The following is an 18,293-nucleotide window of genomic DNA, read 5'->3' as shown; positions in this document are numbered from 1 at the left end:
TATATATATATATATATATATATATATATATATATATATTCCTATATGTTGAATCCCTTTTAAGACAAATTAGGCTGAATACACTCTGCAAGTTGATATGAAACAAACTGCTACAGTGGAAAAAAAACCCTGCAGTCCTAAAAAAAAAAGTTAAGAACACGAATAAATTGGATCTGAATTGCACCTATGTGGCAAGACTTTAGAGTCTAGTCCAAGCAAGTATTAAAAACAGTTTATTTTATTGCTCCAGCAAGAAAAACGAAAACCAAACTTTTATCAGGCCACTAAAATAACCCGGTCCAGTCTGGTCCAGGTGCATCTGGTCTCTCTTGTTCTGAAGTAAAGTACAGTGACTCATCAGCTATTAGTTTGTAAACACTTGGCAACTTTTAAACATTTGAAGAAAACATTTTTTTTTAAAACTTTATCTTTTTTTTTGAGTAACAGACAGAACACTGTGCTGACTGAAGGAAGCCTGTCATTTACCCACACAGATTAGTTTGGTCATGAAAGACCTAAACAATATGGCAACTATAGCCGTAGTAGTATCTCATCCATGCACTAGTAAACAACCAGGACTGACCCAGCGAGGGTTGTGGAGTTGTCTTCTACCACAGAGTCATGCCAGGAATTCACTGACAACACCTCATGGTTTCAAAGAACTAGAATGGACCCTCTGAAAAAGCTCATGGAGTGCACCTCAGACCCGTATGGCCTTTTATCATTTCAACAGACGAAGCAAAAATTCTTACAAAACAGACTCCATATTTTCACAAAACTCGTGGTCCTCCAGGTTGTATATAAACTTTGTCCTGTCCACGGGTTTGGGCCCGTCGTTGAGGGACGGGTAAAACTCGGTTGCTGTCAGGTTGCCCTCGTTTGCTTTGATGTATTTCTTGTAGTTCCTCCGCAGGCAGTACCACGTGGTGGTGTAGAGCAGGAAGGCCACACCCTTGAGGATGATGGCAAGGCTCACATAGAGGTGCCTGTACCGCACGTTGTCGTAAAGAAGGCAGGCGCCTTTGTCGCCACAGTCAGAGCTCCAGAAGAGGCAGGTGGAGTCGATCCCGGCACCAAAGATCAGAGGAGGCGGGATGAATCCTGGTAAACAGAAACACCAATCAGCGTTATGAAATCTGTTGACATGAAAAATATCAGTAGCTACCAGTCAGATAATGCAACAAGATTATTCAACCATTATTCTTTTTTACACTTCTCCTTCTTACAAATGTGTTTGTTCTTCAGTTGAATTGCACAAAGTAAATATCGTCATATTTTGGAAAAAGTTCAAGCTTAACATCACATACAGTATGTTGTTGGAAAGCTGCATTCCAACAATGAACTGAACCTCTACACTAGCAGTTGTTCCCTTTGGGAAAACTACTTGACTTGACTAGATTCTCTCTCTTAATATAAAAACAGAAAAGGAAGGAAGCCAGGGCAAGACGGTCTGATCAATTCTTCTGCTGTCAATTCTTACCGAGGAGTCGTAACAAAAGGAACAACACTCCTAGAGCGTATGATTTCAGTTCAGGACTCACGGTCCTAGAAGGGAAGCAGACAAAAAACGATAAAATGTTAATTTCTCAAAGGTGCTTTTGATTGATGTATTCAGCCAACACATCGAATTGAACAGCAAATTTTACCTGATCAGCACGATGACAGAGGGAGTCTGGGCCATGGCTCCCACAAGGCTGCAGACACATATCACACACAGGAAGATCAGGAACATCTCCTGGCAACCTGGCAATGGACATTTCCCAGGAGTAGCAGTGCCAGAACCATTTTTGGAAGATATACAGGTGCAGCCAGTCAGGTTCTGTAAAGATGAAGGAAAAAAAAAAAAAAGAATTTGTAAACAGCACAGCGCTGTAGATCTACATCCATGTTTGGAAACCAGAAGTAAAAACATACTCATAACCAAAGGAACCAGGAAGAAAGAAATTGCATCATTTAATCAACTTTGGAGCAATGCCCATGACTCCCAATTCTCTTGAGGCACATTATAATTTACCATACCTTACCTTTTGAAGGGAGGGCATATCTTAGCCACTACAAGCCGAAAAATAATATAACATTTAACCTCCAAGGTAAAAGCCTGCTAACTGCTGGGTGTGTGTGTGTGGAGGTGATGTTCACGTTGTTACACACATCTGTTTTTGTAAGGTCTGGGTATTGATAATAGGGAGGTGCATTATTTATACCCCAATTTACTTTGCTGTAGCCAAAGGTTGGCAAAGAGTCTGCCTTTAATTTGAGCTAAGTCATGATAAACTTATAATAGTTAGAAAAAATATATATATATACACATATATATTGTTTTTTTCCCCCACAAAAATAGCCAGAGTGCCGCAGATGTTCACATCAAGTATTAGAGATACTTGGAACTAAAAAACGAAACTCACAGCTTGACCCAGTTTCTGATTAATTTGCCTAACAACTATCCAACCACTTGTGGGCACTCAAGTACAGTCAATTGATGCTTAAACATGAAGAAATGTGTGAATAAAACAAGACTGTGAAACCATGGCAAATTTAGCAGAACAAAATAGTGTGGGAATTCCACACTCATTTTCCCAGCAGACATTCCATATTCAGAACAGGCGCACATAAAATGATATGCGTACTTCTTGTTCCACAAACCTCCCGTTCATAAATACAACAGCACATGGGAATATGTTTAACTTGTACAGCAGTGGTAAATACCTGAGAAATGTTCGATGCGGACTGAGATGCTCCTGTCCGGGTGCAGCCGGCGAAGCAGGCAGACAGATAGGTAACCTCGTTGGAGCCGCACACGGGGCTGATGGACGAGGTGAAGCAGCTGCAGTGGCTGATGCACTGAGCCTCCGGTTTCTCACCCACATTTAGTGTCCTGTACAGAAACACAGGAGATCTAAATGTCTTTTACCTCAGTGTTTAACAGATACATCTGTCCAACCTGAAGGTAAAGCCTGAACCCTTTTATGAGCAGATTTAGTCTTTATTTTTAACATGTTGAGTCTAGGTTGTGAAATCAAAAAGACAAGATGGAGTTCCTTTAGAGAAACAAGAACAGTGTGTCTAAAGAATGCTGACTACAAGAATGAAACAGTAACAACTGAACTTGAATACATACACATTATTTCCATATGAATACATACAAATGTTTTTTTATTGTTGTCTGCTTTAAATGTCTTTGTTGATGCTGTTGTAATGCAACTATTTCCCTCTGGGGAAGCCCATCCGCCTACATCCAAAAGCAATAATTAGATGTAGTTAGAGGTCATGTTTTATTCTGAAGCTGATGTACAGAAAAGTATGTGTAAATCTATTAGAATAAAGATGTATTACAAATAACAGTTTGATGCAGTCCTTGTCATAATCAAAAGCAGAAATTACAACTGGGTCATAAAGCTCAGTTTGATTTGTTGCAGCAAGTAAAGTAAATTTCTGTGACATAATCCTCTGTATTTCTCACCTTACATTCAGATGACACTGACTAATAAATATAAACACGTGTTTAGTTGTATTTTTCTCAAATGTTCAGGTTGCATCTTTACCAGTAGTTGAAATTTGATCAATTTACTTATTTATTTCCTCATACATTTTAGAATATATAAATATAATATTTTACTACATTAACACATCTCTATTACTTGTTCCTATGTACCAGTACAGCCACTATATATAGCAGAAAAAAGCAACAGGAAGCATGAGAATTGAGAGTCTCAGAAGGATTTATTTAAAACTAGAATTAAACATTGTGTGCCTGGAAGAACCTGACAATGACTGAATCAGAATAATTTATGAAAGTCAGTGCATTTTTTCCATCAAAGTTTTTCTTTTTTATGGGGATTATTGTCTGTCTCAATAACGCCTTTGCATTCAGTTCATGCAGCCCTCTGGAATGTAAAGCCACGCTGAATAGAAATCCTGTTTATAGATGAAATGAGGTGATGCAGATTTGTTTATATAAATGGAAACCCCACTGCACTCTAACAAACAGAGGTGAATTGCATTTTTACTGTGCAGGTCACCTTTAATAAAGTCTAGCTTTCCAAGGTAGAAGGCTTTATGTTGTTACCTGCTGCTACGGTCAACAGTCATTTGAGTGAACTGATCAAAATGTATGATCTACATACAATGTAATCACAATGATTACATTGAGGAAATCGTAAGTATTTATTGCTCATCTGTGGCATCTAGTCTTTCTTATCTTACATATTTTGTGCTCCTGTCAATCGAATGCCCCATGTAATGGGTTAAATAATTAAACCGCAGTAGAAGTAATATAGGGTAGATTAACTGCCATTGTTCCCTTAAAAGGCAGCATATGATGGTCTGCACAGAGAAGAGGGGCACACATGAAAGAGTGGCACTTCCATTTGCACGTGCAGGAGGAGCGAGTCACGTGCAGGGGGTGCAAACAGTCAAAGGAAATAAATAAGTACTGGTTAGCTGATATTCCAAAGAGTTATGGAACTTCTGCCATTGTGACTGACTGAACAACCAAGTTAATGAACACGGTTAACTCCAAATACAGCCGGCTAACCTGCCGTGATCACTAAATACTTTCTTACTCGTTGCCGTATGGTACAGTGACTCCAGCGACGGGGCCCGTGTCGCAGCCCAGAAACAGGAAGGAGACATAGCAGGCAGTGGAAATCAGGTTGACCAGCATGGCCATGCGGATGGCTCCCAGCGCTGAGAGGTTCAGCTTCTTCACCAGCAGGCCGCCCATGAAGATTCCCAGACAGGCACATGGAATGGCTGTCATGCCTTAACAACAAAAAGGCGAGATCCCGCACATAATGTTTACTTCAAAGCTATTCATGCATGCTTAAGTTACGTATGTCACATTTGCTGTTAGTGAACAGACCTAACAGCTGGTTTGCGGAGGTGGTGGTGAGGTTGAACTGTTGCTCAAGGTATTTTCCCAGAAAGGCTGCGAAGCCGGCCACGACTGCTATCTCCATGCAGGCAGCGAGGACGATGCAGGTGAAGACGGGGTTTGACAGCAGGTGCTTTGTCACCTTAGGGATCACTGGTGGTAAAACACAATAGGCAGCATGAGCGCTAATGTCATGATAAATTAGTTAATGGGACATACACTCTTGATTTGCTATGGCTTTAATAAGCAACTCACATAATTTATAACCCAGAAACACTTAGACAACAGCAGAGTGCTCCATCATCTAAAAAGGAAGGGCAGGGCACAACTTTATACCTACAAACATGTGGCTTTTCCCCTAAACGAAGAGACAATGCTAACTAAAAATAGATCACTGAATGTGCCTCAAGTCATAAAAAGGACACAGTAAACACGTGGCTGATAAGACAGAAATTTGATTATCTAGCTGACATCACCCTGAATACAACATCCAAATGATGACGCAAGGCAGAGGAGACATTATGCTTTGGGAATGCTTTATTCAATAGGGATAGGGAAGCTAGTCAAAGTTGATGGGAGGATGGATGGATGAAGATAAGTAGAAGGGACACTTGGAAGAAAGTCTGTTAAAGGTTGAAAAACACTTGAGAGTAGAGCAGCAGAAAAATGATCATAAACATACAGCCGGAGTTGCAGTAGAATGGTTTAGGGTAAAGAATGTGCATGTGTTACAAAGACCCAGTCAAAGTTCATCTGTGGCAAGACTTAAAAACTGCCCTTCATTCTTTAGATTTTGACCTAACTTGGTAAAAAAAAAAATCACAATATTCTCACCTCTACTGGTGAAAACTGCAAAAAATATATCCCAAAGGATTTGCAGCTGAAAGTCAAGCCAAAAGTGATTCTAGAAAGTCTTTACTCAGCGGCTGAATATAATGCATGCAATTTTTATTTTCTTTATTTTGAAAATAAAATTGAAACCATGCACATTTTGCCTTCCACTTCATAATTATGCATTAGTCCCATAAACATTTTCTATAGCACAACCAAACACCAAAAGTCAATGTAACCTCACAAAAAACTTTCACAAAGCCCAGTTTGAAGACTTTGTTGCAGTGCATGCATTTTACCTGGCTTAAAGTGAATGCTCACCTCTCAGCTGCTGACAGCAGGTGGGGCTGTTGGCAGGCTCATGGCTGAGCACTACTCCGTTGCTGGGCTTCGGAGTCTCATACTCTTGGCTGAGAGAAGGAGGCAGCATAACCTGCTCGCTCTCAGCTCCCTCGTCTCTCTCCTTCGTTGGCAGTGAGTGAGGAAAGCCGAACATCAGGATAGCCGAAAAGAACAATAAGGCACCGCACAGCAGGAAGCCTCCCCACCAGGCCCCGATCCACCGCGGGTCATCTGGAGTTATGCTCAGCTTACCTGTGATGAGAGGCACGTAACAAGTCAATGAGCTGTATGAGAGAAACAGAAAAAAAAAACAACCTCTGGACCACTGAGCTCACTGGTGTCTATGAAGATGAAGTCCACATAGAATTTAGTGCAGACGGATCCGAGGATGAAGCCACAGGCAGGTCCGAACACCAGCGTAGAGAAGAGAATTCCTGCAAAGGGACAAGCACAGACTTTGATTACTTAAACAACTTTTTAAATTATTCACATTAGTCAGATCTGTTGTGATGTATATGGCTTTATACATACAGGTTAGCTAAAAAATATTAATTTTCACATTGTAATACATTAATGTAGATTTAAATACATGTGCATATAAATACATTTGAATTTAATCAAAAGTGTAATTTATTTCACTGATTCAGTTTAAAATAAAATTCATTATGTTCATGGCAGAGTATATGTCAAGCTTGTGTTTCTGAACACTGATAATTAAAACGACACAAGAAGGGTCCAGGGTGAAATTTCCACAATTTTAACAAGTCTAAAGACATAGTAGCTTTCTATGAAAAACGTTTTAAAGCTCTTCATGCTTCCCTCTGCTGACAAGCTTTCTGTTGATGTTGATTTCATTGTGCCCCCATTCTCACAAGTACCATCACCTGGTTTACTGACCATAGCATCACTGCGCTTGAAATTTGCCTGACCTAAACGCCATAGAGAATCTGTGAAGTATTGTAAGATAGGTACTGTTGTCTACTGATCACCTCCATGCCTCGCCCCACTGATGTGGTGATCCATGCAAATGCAGCCCACATCAAGTCTGGAGTGCATATACTGTAGACATACTTTTTAGTAGGCAAACATTTCTGCTACAAAGTAGAAATTAGTCTTACACCACATTCTAATTTTCTGAAAAGGTACATTCAAGTTTAGAGAAATAAATATTTGAAATACATCACAGTGTGTGTAATCTTTGAGTTCAACCTTTTGAAGTGAACAACTGAAGTAAAATTTACTTTTCAATTGTGCTCTCATTAATTCATATGCAGCTTCACAAAATATAGAATAGGGCTTGCTTAGGGATTGCTTGAGGTGCAACAATTCTTGACTAATACATTCTAATTGATATGAACTTGCATTACTCAAGCTAATGTAATATTTTGCCTGTTGGACCTAGTTTTACGGCAGCAAATGCAGTGGACACAAATGTCAATTTTCACAGAGTCAGAAGCACAGATGACAAGAAGCGGAAAGAAGAAAACAGGCAATTCTCACAACTGATATTATCATTGGAAGATTTTGTAATATGGTGCAGCAATAAAACAGAACTCCACAATATTACAAAACCTGCCAAGAAACTGCTAGATTAATGTTAGCACTCAGGACGTAGGGCTAAGCTGGCTATCAAACTCCAGCAGGCATAACTCAGCATCATTTGACTACATAAACAGCCAGTCTAACGCATGCAGGTCCAAAAAACAGACTGAACTTAACTCGTCACCTTCTGAAGCCAGAATTATGAATTTGCTGACTAATTAAGTGTTGCGTTCAACTTTAAAATACCCTTGTTTAAAAAAAGTAAAGTGAGAAGCAATACTGCAAACAGGGAACTGTTTCGGTTGTCAGCAAAGATCAAATCAGCTGGTGTAAAAACCAAGAGGCAAGTGTAGCATGAGAGGTGCTGTCGGTGATGCTCGCATGCTTTCATCCTCCTCAAAACTTAACCGAACGCTCAGAATTAAACCCCAGACAGGAAGAGAAAGACACGTAGCAGCAGACAAGGTCCCCTATCTCCTCCAGCGTGCAGTTGAAGATGAAATTTCTGAGCTTGATCCAAAATTCTAATTAGAGCGGGCCGCGAGCGTGAACCTGCGACTCAGACTGCAGGAAGATAATGAAGAGCACAAGCTCAATTTGGGAGGCAAATTTTCCTCCCGGGCTTTTAACTCCTCTGATGTGTGGCAATATAAGACTTTCCTTTAGAGGGCTGGAAGATGTCTAGCAAACAGAGACAATCGATGGCTGCACAGAAGCCAAAACAAATTCATTTCACTGGCCTCAAGTTGGCTGCTGATCGCTGTTCTTTTAAACTGATTCCAGAAGCAGCCACTTAATGAAGCACGGAAACTGTGACTAAGCGTTGTGTTTCTCTTCTGGTGCCTAGAGTAAACTCAATGGTCTGCTTCCTGCCCTGACCACCCACTTAGGAAGGGAGGCGACGCAGTCACATAAACGTACCCTCAATCACATCATAGTTTATTTTTCACATAAAGGAAATGACTCACAAATTCACGAGGAGGAGTTCGGTAGCAACACACGTGCTACAGCTCCTTTGAGTGGAAAAAGAAATGGGATGGGAACACTCGTCCTTTTTTCTCGCGCAACCACAACTGAAACACATTTGTTGTCGACAGCGAAACCAGCACGGAAATGAGTACACACAGATGCATCCACGAGGCGCCAGAGCACGTACAGGTCTCAACCTCCTTCCTCATCACGGTAGCTTCTGAGATTCTGTTACATGGACAAGATGCAACAACAAGAAGTACAAAAAACAAACCGGTTAACACCCTGAAAGAGACTGAAGTCCAAACGCAAACTGATGAACAAGAAAGCATTGTTGTGGCAGCGAGACAAAAGAAGAGTGTTCACTAGAAACGACAGATAATGCAGTTTAGCAGCACTTCCAGAAAAGACAAAAAAAAAAAACTAAAGAAGGGCACTGCACCCACAATGTGACGACCACATTTGCCTGTGGTGTTGCAAATGAGGTTGGTGTGCTCAGTTTCCTTAGAAACCGAGTGTTGTTTTCATGTGCTGACAACATCACAATCGCTTGCACCATGGGAAATCTAAAGAAGGAAATTGAGTTAGAAAAAAAACATCACCTTGAGGGAGGTGATGGCCCAGCTAAACCACAAGTCAGCGACCACTGGGAGGAGAAATGTTTCCACTGAGATCCGTTCTAACACACAGTTGCTTTACGGTACACTGGGTGATAACATTGTCCCCCATAATGAGCAGACCCCCGAAAACTGAGCATGTCCCCCACAATAACAGTTTGACGCTTTTTGCCAGAATACAACAGAATCCTGCGATTTTGAAATTGGCAGAGTTTGTCTTCATCTTATTAATTCAATCTTCAAGCAAAATAGAAGGCAAGATTGAATCACATGTTCTTCCTGCTCTCCTAATCTAACCAAAGTTACAAATTGAAATGTTGTCCAAATGTTGTAAAACTGCATTGATTTAGTGAAGGCACCTAAATTCAGAGTGCAGTCTGATTCTGAAGTTTTGAAGTTTCTCTCCTCCAATCCACCTTCCAGTCTTTGTCTGTAAGGCAGAAACTCTGCTTACTTTTAAGAGAAGACATTCGTTTTTGTTAAAATTAGAGTTTGATTGGCTTTATATTAGCCTGAGCTGTCTTTGTAGTTATGCTGAAACCGTTTTCAGCTACTGGAGTTAATTTGGACTATTCATGTACTGCTGCCATTAACATTGCACTCTCTCAGTCTCTGTTTTTTCCATTGATACTACACATAGCCCGGTGTGTCTGCCTGTGACCCATTAGTGAAATAGGGCTATTATTAATTTTGTGTACTTTCTTTTTCTCTTTTTTTGACAAAGAATGTTCTCTGTCAAAGAGAGACAAAACTTTTGTTGCCATGTACATTGTATAGTATCAATGCTTTTATTTTTATTGGATACTACCATGCCTAACTGAAGATTCCAATCAAACTATTTATAGTTTGCAGCTAACTATAGACTAATTTTCTCTGGGTTGTAAAACAGCCTCTGTTTGACCCCCACCTCTTCCCCTTCCCCAACTCTCTCTACCCAGTCATCCTAGTGCTTCAGATTTTTTTCTCCACAAAAGCCACCCTTGTTTTTGTCCACACTTTACTTTATAAGACTACAACCTGTCTGCACATGTTGCAAAGGGACACATTTTGCGTACTTCAAAGCAGGATTAAGCAGGAAGTAAGAAAATCTAAATTAAGCCCATTAACTCTCCATGAGGAACAACACGGAGCTGGCTGTAATCTTCGCAATACACTGCTTTCCAAACAACTTCCAAATCCCCCTTTTTCCCCTTCCAGCAGTCCCACTACAAGATAAGAACAAAACAAACTAATTTGTTCATGCTGTACTTTGCCTAAGCCTTTTAGAACGCTGTGAATTATGGTCTCAGGGGAGGATGTCAGAAGTAATTCAATAACAAAGCTTGCATCTAGAGTTTTTGTCTCTCACTAATTTACTTAGAAACCGCTGGAAAGGGCTGCCGAGCCACTGTGCACGAGGCCTGTCCTCTCCAAGATATTAATTAACTGGCAGATGGATCGCAGAGCCTCTGCATTGCAGCTGAAAAGGGAGTTTAGAGTAAACATTAAACATTCACATTCAAGTAACTCCATCAAACTTTAATCATTCACCCAGAACATTAATGCAAGTATTGAGATGTAAGAAAAGATTACAACTTTATCAGACGAAGCCCGGAGAGGCTAATTTATTGCATTTATGGAAGGATCTCCCCAAAAAAACCCTCATTTGTACATTTCTAACTTTTTATCCGAGTTTAGGATTGAAATGCAACATAATTCTCAGTTAATTTCCTGCTCTCAGGGCACAAAGGGTATTCCTCCTCCTCCTCTGTTAATCCTACTCAAGTTGGCTCAGTAATCCTCTGAGCTAAATAGGAGCCGAGGGATGGAGTAATGTGGATGGCCAGACAGCAGGCTGTGTCACTTTCACAACCGGGACCAGTTTAAGAAACTGAGAATGGACTAAATGATTACTGAAGATAAGCCAGGAGCCAGTGTTTCATCTGACACGAGTTTTGTTACATAATCAATAATAGGCAGCAGGAGATGGGTCTCCTGGGTCAGAATGACTGAAGATAGTAGTTTAAGATAGACTTACTTCTAACAGTAAATACTATGAGATTTTTCTGCTTGAGTAATAGAAGCGTTGATTCCGTTTATAGGTATATTTATGCTCTAATTGTCCATTTGCATGTCAACCTTGTATTTCAATTGCATATGAAGACAGCAGGCTATGAGGAAGAAGATGTCAAATAGCATGCTGCAGGAGTTTATGCATTTTTGTTGCTTTTGAAATTATTGTGTAACAAGATAGGAATGGACTGACAGCAGCTTTATTACAGAATTTTACTGTGTTAGCCATGCTTAATATGTCTATTTAGATTGTACAGCGCATGGAAAAGTAACATAAGAGTAAATTTATTCGTAATAACAGAAGTATCTTCCAACGTTTTGACACATCTGACTACAACAAGTTGTATTTTTCATGTCTTAAGTGATTTTGGTGAACATGTAAATTTAATAACTTTCTACCTATGCAAACTCAACTTCCATCTTTGATGCTTTCTGGTGATATTACAGAAAGTGGCTTGTTTACTTAAACTATCTAAAAGGTAGAAAAAACGTCTTGGCTTCTTGCTGAAGCAGTGTCATCTCAGCTTTCAGCCGGTGACATTAGCCGTTTCTGTATAACTGACTTACTTTGAACGGTTACAATAAATGTGAGAAATTGGTGACATGCTTCACTCTGAATACTTTAAATAGCCACTTTCTCAACCTTTGCATAGTTTCTCACAAAAAAGTCCCCATCAAGAAGGATGGTAGGCCTTTAGTACGTCACTACTTCTGGTCTATATAAAACACATATCACAACATATAAATGAATAATGTGTGGACTGATGAGAGTCAACTACAGTAGACTGGCCTAAAGAGGAAGAAGTGGGAAATAGCCAATTGTATCAAACAATCTGTTGATGTCATTTCCTTTGTCAGTTAAATTGTGAAAGAAGTCATCATATATGGAAGAAATACTGACTTTCTAATGACTGGATGCTGCATAGAGAGTGAACAGTTGAGTAATTTGCTACAAATAGAAAACCATTTCTCCTTGAAAGTTATTATTTCTTTATCTTGATGAGGGATAGAAATGGAAAGACTACATAAAGATTGTAATTGTATAATCCTTTGCAGGATGTATGTGAGAAAACGGATATGGACTTTAGAATATATAGAACTAGTTCACTATTTCCCAGTCTTTCCTGCATTCATTTTATTGTCTCACAAACGTAATAATAGAAATACCTAATCTCACTAAATTATATAAATAGATATTACCATAGTCTTGAAATACACCGTATTTTGCAAAAGATAAAAGTGGTTTTGATCCACCTAAGCAAGACTTTTCAGACACGTCTAACTATCTAGACTCAAAGTTACTGTCCTCTTATCGCTCTGACAGGAATGACAACATTCTGATCTCTCATTTCTCTAAAAATATTTAGGAGCTGCAAAAATGTTTTGACCTCACAAGTGATGGTTTTATTTAACACCAAGAGTGACTACCACTGAACAACAGGAAACATGAAACTACCTGACAGGATATGTGGCAGTATACACTAAACTGAGTAAAAAGTCCCTTTTTAATATGTGGAGTGGCTTTCAAAAGTGTTCACACCCATGTTAATGTAACAGGTTTTTTTATGTTAGAAAATAAGACTATGATAAATTATTTTAAAACTTGTTTTCCATAGTTAATGTAATGTATGTTCTGTTGTTTAATAAATTGTGTCTAATTGTACAAGCATAAACCAAGCATTTCTGAAGCACATTTTGATTTGATATCAATAAATCCTCTTGAGATTAGCAAATTTGCATCCCTTAGATAACGGTATAAATTGTTTAGAAGAATGCAAGAACATCGGTTATATCTTGAAAACAGAGTGGGGTTTCTAGAACAGAAGTTTCAGATTTTTCCCAACAAAAAATAGGCTCAAATAAAACCTAGACCTAGCTAAAATCTACAGGAACTTCAAGATGAAGACGGAAAATATTTTTAAGAATCATATTGAGACTAAGCACCCATCTAAATTGACAAAAAAGGTTGATCAAAATAATTAATTTAAGGAAATCAGTACATGACATCCAGCTTGTAAACTCATGCTGTCAGAACATGAACAGGTAAAAGTCGTACCCTTTTTTCTCAAAGGCAAGGTCTATTTCGATGAAGTACAGAACAGATTAACAGTCTCCCAAATTTCAGAGCTAACAGCATTAGACAGCAGCTTTCACCAAGGAAAGTAAAGCCTCAACCCACCTTAGAGGCTTTAAGAATCAAGGTTAAAATCTCTCATTATAAAAAAAACAACAAAAAAAAACAACATACTTCACCATCTGGATATTTTAAAAACACACAGAAGGTTCTTTGCACCCTGAAAACTTTAAGCCCCACCATAACATTAAAGGTATTTATACTGGTAAAAAAAAAAAAAGTATCTTCAACTTTGCAGTAAAATTTTCAAATAAGTTCTTTAAATGAGGCTTTAATTGATTATGAGATTGGAATATCCAAAATAACAAAAATACAAAAAGAGGTACACAGGTTTGCCGTATCCTGTGGTAACCCTGTTGAGTGCACACAGTCATGACCTAAATAACATGCCAAAGCTTATCGCCGGCTCTCAACTCACATTCAAATGCCATTACATCAGGATCATCCGACATTAACTTCCGCTTACGTCAAATCATTTAAAATTTCAAACTGGCCATTGGCACACAGAAAGACAGAATCAGACACTAAAAACACTGTTGGACATTCCCATCTGAACCACAGCAGATAAGGGTTGAAACAGTTTCACTAATGCCATATGGTTGCCGAATAAAAACTGCAGCCTGAGGACATGTTTAATGTTATTAACCTTTTGACCCTCTGAGGATGAGCATTGAGGTTACTACAGAACAAAGTCCATCATGGACTTGGCTTATGCGCAGGCTTTTAGCAAGCCCTTTTCCCTCAACAAACTGATGGTAGACTGAACTTTGTCTCAATTTAAGGACAACCAAGATTATTTCATTAGCTCATTTTAGCAACACCTTGCCGCCGGCTCCTTATGGAAACCTATAAGAATCCTGCTGGTGGGCCGTTTTGAAATATGAGCCTGATTTTTGTTTCATGCTACTTCAACAGTCAATATTTTTTCTGTAATCTTTTGTGAAACTCAGCCCTTTTTTCAAAATTAAACAAATCTCTGCTTCTCTATTTTTTTTACAACCACTCTCCAACTTTAAGGATCCAAAGGACAGCCCAGGAGTTCCAGCATCCATACTTTACATGCATTGCATTGTGAAATACCCATTTATAGCTGGTGTTAGTTGGTTAATTAGCCGGTTAACTAACTCAGAGAAATGAATGGTTCTTGTTTAATTTTCAGAGTGTAGGGAAGCGAATGGATGGATAACAAACAAAAAATGAATGAATGATCAGATGGTTGGATGATGAACACATGGACAGAAATATAGAAAAACACTTTAAACACCATTTCTGAAGTTTCTGGCCTCAATATTATTATGCAATGATTACACAATAGATTTGTAAACACAATGCATTTGCTAACCCAAAGAAAAATAAGAGACTAAAATAGAACCTAAAAATATAAATTTCAGAAAATATATAGAGTTCTGCAGCTTTAGAATTAAGGCAAGAAATTCTTATATTGCTGATAGTATTTAACTTTGTATGCATCATGCTTTGATTCAGAAGTTGCAGTCCTACGTAATCCTCGCATTCAGTTTGTCCAAACAATCCACAAGGATTGGTACACATGATGATATTTATGTCACAAAAGCCTTGCAGTCCATCTAAGGAAATGATGAAGTAGCTCTAAGAAGCAAAAAAAATAAACAAAACCAAAGCAATCCTCTGTGCCTAACAGATCTTTGTCCTAGTTTATAATTCATTGGCTGCGACAGCAGAGCCGCCTAAGTCCTTTAGATGACAATGAAGAGAAAAAATTATTTTGCCAAAACACCCTGTGGTGGGATGGAAAAAGAGAAACAAAGGGCCAGTGACAGATAAATGATTTTATAATCTAAAAATCAACATCTGGCCCCAAAACATTTATGAAGTGGACTATAGATATAATAGATATATTAAGGGAGATAAATCTGGTTGAGGCACACTTTCTTACTGAATCTGTATATATCCTAATTGTCCGTCCTCAAAATTATGAAATTACTTACATTAAAAAAAAGAATGTGAGAAAAAAACCTGGAAAATTAACATTTATTTTAACACTTGTATGGCTTGAAAATGCTTTCAACGTTGTTATGCTTCTGTTTTGTGACTTAAAACAACAAAACTTAAACTGCAAAACTGAGGTAATCATCTGCAGATAATCATCTGTTGAAAAGGTGCAGAATGAAGTGTGTCCTGGGGTTTTCATTCAATGCGTTGAACACCTGTTGCAGCTCAAGATGACAAGAATGAGTCGAATCTCATGTTTGTAATCACTTTCTCCTCTCACCTTGAAGGTCAATGCCAATCGGATATTTTAATCTGACATGGAGTACCCTAATCTCTAATTCCAATTAGCTTTGTGACAAAAAATTAGTCTAGGAACTGCTCAGAGTGCTCAATAACCTAAACGGATCCAGTGTTAGATTCCATTGACCTAAGTCGATTAGTTGTTGTTGCCTGAATTGCAACACAAACTCATAATTAATGTAACAACTGTCATTTTAACCAGACATTACTTGCAGATAAGTATAACTCATTGCCTCTACAAATCATCGCTACAAGTCTTTGGTCCACTTGCAAGATGGTCATCAAGAGATTTTTAACTGATACGTGGTGCAAGCATCAACTCCTGTCATAACAATGATGATGACTTTTCTGAGTCATAAGATTACACACTAAGGCTGGGCATGTTTCCAAACTGAGCAGTGGTGTGATACTGGACGCTCCGAGGTCTTGGCCAGACAGCCAACCATGTGAACGCTGGGTCAAATGAGGAAAAGAAACAGAAAGCAACAGAAGGGGACGATGATGGAGGGTCAGTGCGAGAAAGTTAACGCAGCAGAGAAAGGGCCGGCCACACAGTGAGCTGTTTGTAACCATCTTCAGATGTAGGAAGAGGTATGGAGCCTCACACAGCCTCCATTGTTGGATGGCTGTGATGATGGGATGGAAGCAGAGGGTTAAAGCATCAGAACAGAACACTGATGGAGAGCTGCAGCTGCTCTATTGAAGACGAAGAGCAGGAAGAGGTTTGAGACTGTTTGACAGCAGCTGGTAACAGCTTCCTCTGCAGGTGGCTTGGCCTAATAATCAGGACAGAGATGCCAGCAACCTGTTTTTTTCCCTCTTTTCCCAGGAAAACGAGAGAAGTGGGCTCATAATATGCAACTGATTGTACACCAACATGTCTGGCTCAAATAAAATGATGCAAAAACTGTGCTACATCTTGAGGAAATGGATTTTAAATGGAATCGGTGCTGAAGAGCAGAAAATAGGTGTTTCTGAAGGGAAAAAAACAACAAACAAACAAACCTATAGCTAATGGGTTTAGAGCACTTGCTGTGGGTGCCTTGCAAAAGTATACTGTCTACTTTATTTTTTTCACATTTTATGTTACAATTACAAACTTTACTGTTGCAACTTTATTCCAATCTGTTGTCCTGGTGAACACCAAGGAATTTACTCATCTATTTTGGTCAGTTGTTTACAGGAAATGATGATTATCACATATATTTTGTGGGAAAACAATTGTTATAACAAAAGAAGAAGAAAAACATATACTACTTATGTCATTGAATATATTCACATTATATTAAAAGAGGAAGGAATTATTCTCTAATTAAGCAAAATGTCCCCAAATAAATGCAATTTTTTAATTATCAGTCAAGCTAAAGTTGCAGGATCATCAACATACAATTCCAATGTAAATATGTTTTTTAATATTACCCAACTCCATATGGTCAATTCTATTCAATTTCAAAATCTGAAATGAATTGTCACAATTGTAAGCAAACACTCAACAAGTGGGGAACATTTAAATATATATTGGAAACCATAAAATATGTTTGTTATTTTTCAATGCAGTAAATAAAATATGACGCTCTGCCATTTATGTCTGATATCACCTACTGATCAGAGTCCATTTAATAAGGTGCAGCTATGTTGAACACAATACTATTACTGATATGGGGGTTAAGTACTGACCATGCTGCCAGTAATCCAAGAGGTCCACAAAGCTCTTAGAAACCATCCAATCAATTAGGCCTGGGGCTTGTGGTGGATGCATAAATACTGCTTACATGTTCACTTGCTAAGATCAAGGGCTTTTTTAATGAGCACTTGCATCCATGGAAGGTCACAAGCACATTAGATAAGTCCTTGTTTGTTTTAAACAGTGAAGATCTGAAAAGCAGAGTGATGGATGTATCCTTGACAGTTGTAACAGCCAAATAACAGTCTGTTTCTGTGGTTGCAGTTTCCTGATACTGCTGGGTTTATGATTTGTTTCCTCCCACCCTTATCCCCGGGCTCCTCCTTCAACGAATGACATAAAAAAATCCCCTTTTTAATCAGCAGTGACAGAGCCTGACCCAGATTGCCTCAAGTAGACTGTCTGGCACCACAGTAAGGTTTGCATAGGCTACATGAATTCATCATAAAGACTAAAAGGTGTCAAAGGCATGCTTGGGCAAGAAAAGGAAGCTAAACACATCTTTCAGTCCTTCGAGCCTGCACTGTAGCAGATGGAAAACTGATTATTAACAATCTTGGCAAAGGCCAGAAGCTTTCACATCTAGTTTAATAGGCTGTGATGATATGACCAGAGGGTGTCATAATTGTCATCTGTGATGATCCAGATCATACAGGGGTTTGACCTATTTAGCACTCACACTTTTTCAGTGTCCCGATGATCCAACTAAGGATCAAAGACTCGTCACACTAAATAAGCAGGCTCTGTGTAGCAAGCAGGTACTTAGACTAAAACACAGCACAATGATCTGAATCATCAATGAAAGCCGGCTGCTTAATTACAGTGTTGTAATATATTTTTTGTCAAATGACCATATGTCTCACGCCTACTGACAACATTCGGCCACAAAAGAACCGAAAAGTCCCACCAATGTTAATTTGTTTGGGTGGTAGCACTCTGGGTCAGCAGCAGACGAAACAAACTGTGACGGAGAGACAT

General features: G+C 38.9%; 1 protein-coding gene across 1 annotated transcript in view; it reads right to left on the bottom strand.

The window, feature by feature from the left end:
• Window positions 1-354: 354 nt before the first annotated feature.
• slco3a1a (solute carrier organic anion transporter family member 3A1a) overlaps window positions 355-18,293 on the bottom strand; it is a 31,957-nt gene continuing 14,018 nt past the window's right edge. Inside the window, exons 3-10 of the mRNA XM_028032394.1 lie at window positions 6,382-6,480; window positions 6,026-6,298; window positions 4,862-5,026; window positions 4,563-4,761; window positions 2,707-2,875; window positions 1,647-1,819; window positions 1,481-1,545; window positions 355-1,101 (exon numbers count right to left, since the gene is read on the bottom strand). Coding sequence (XP_027888195.1) covers window positions 749-1,101; window positions 1,481-1,545; window positions 1,647-1,819; window positions 2,707-2,875; window positions 4,563-4,761; window positions 4,862-5,026; window positions 6,026-6,298; window positions 6,382-6,480 — 1,496 coding nt within the window. The 3' untranslated portion in view covers window positions 355-748. The remainder of the gene's footprint in view (window positions 1,102-1,480; window positions 1,546-1,646; window positions 1,820-2,706; window positions 2,876-4,562; window positions 4,762-4,861; window positions 5,027-6,025; window positions 6,299-6,381; window positions 6,481-18,293) is intronic.

This window comes from Xiphophorus couchianus, chromosome 2 (genome assembly GCF_001444195.1).
Source record: "Xiphophorus couchianus chromosome 2, X_couchianus-1.0, whole genome shotgun sequence".
NCBI lineage: Eukaryota > Metazoa > Chordata > Actinopteri > Cyprinodontiformes > Poeciliidae > Xiphophorus > Xiphophorus couchianus.
This window is presented reverse-complemented; position numbering and strand designations above follow the sequence as displayed.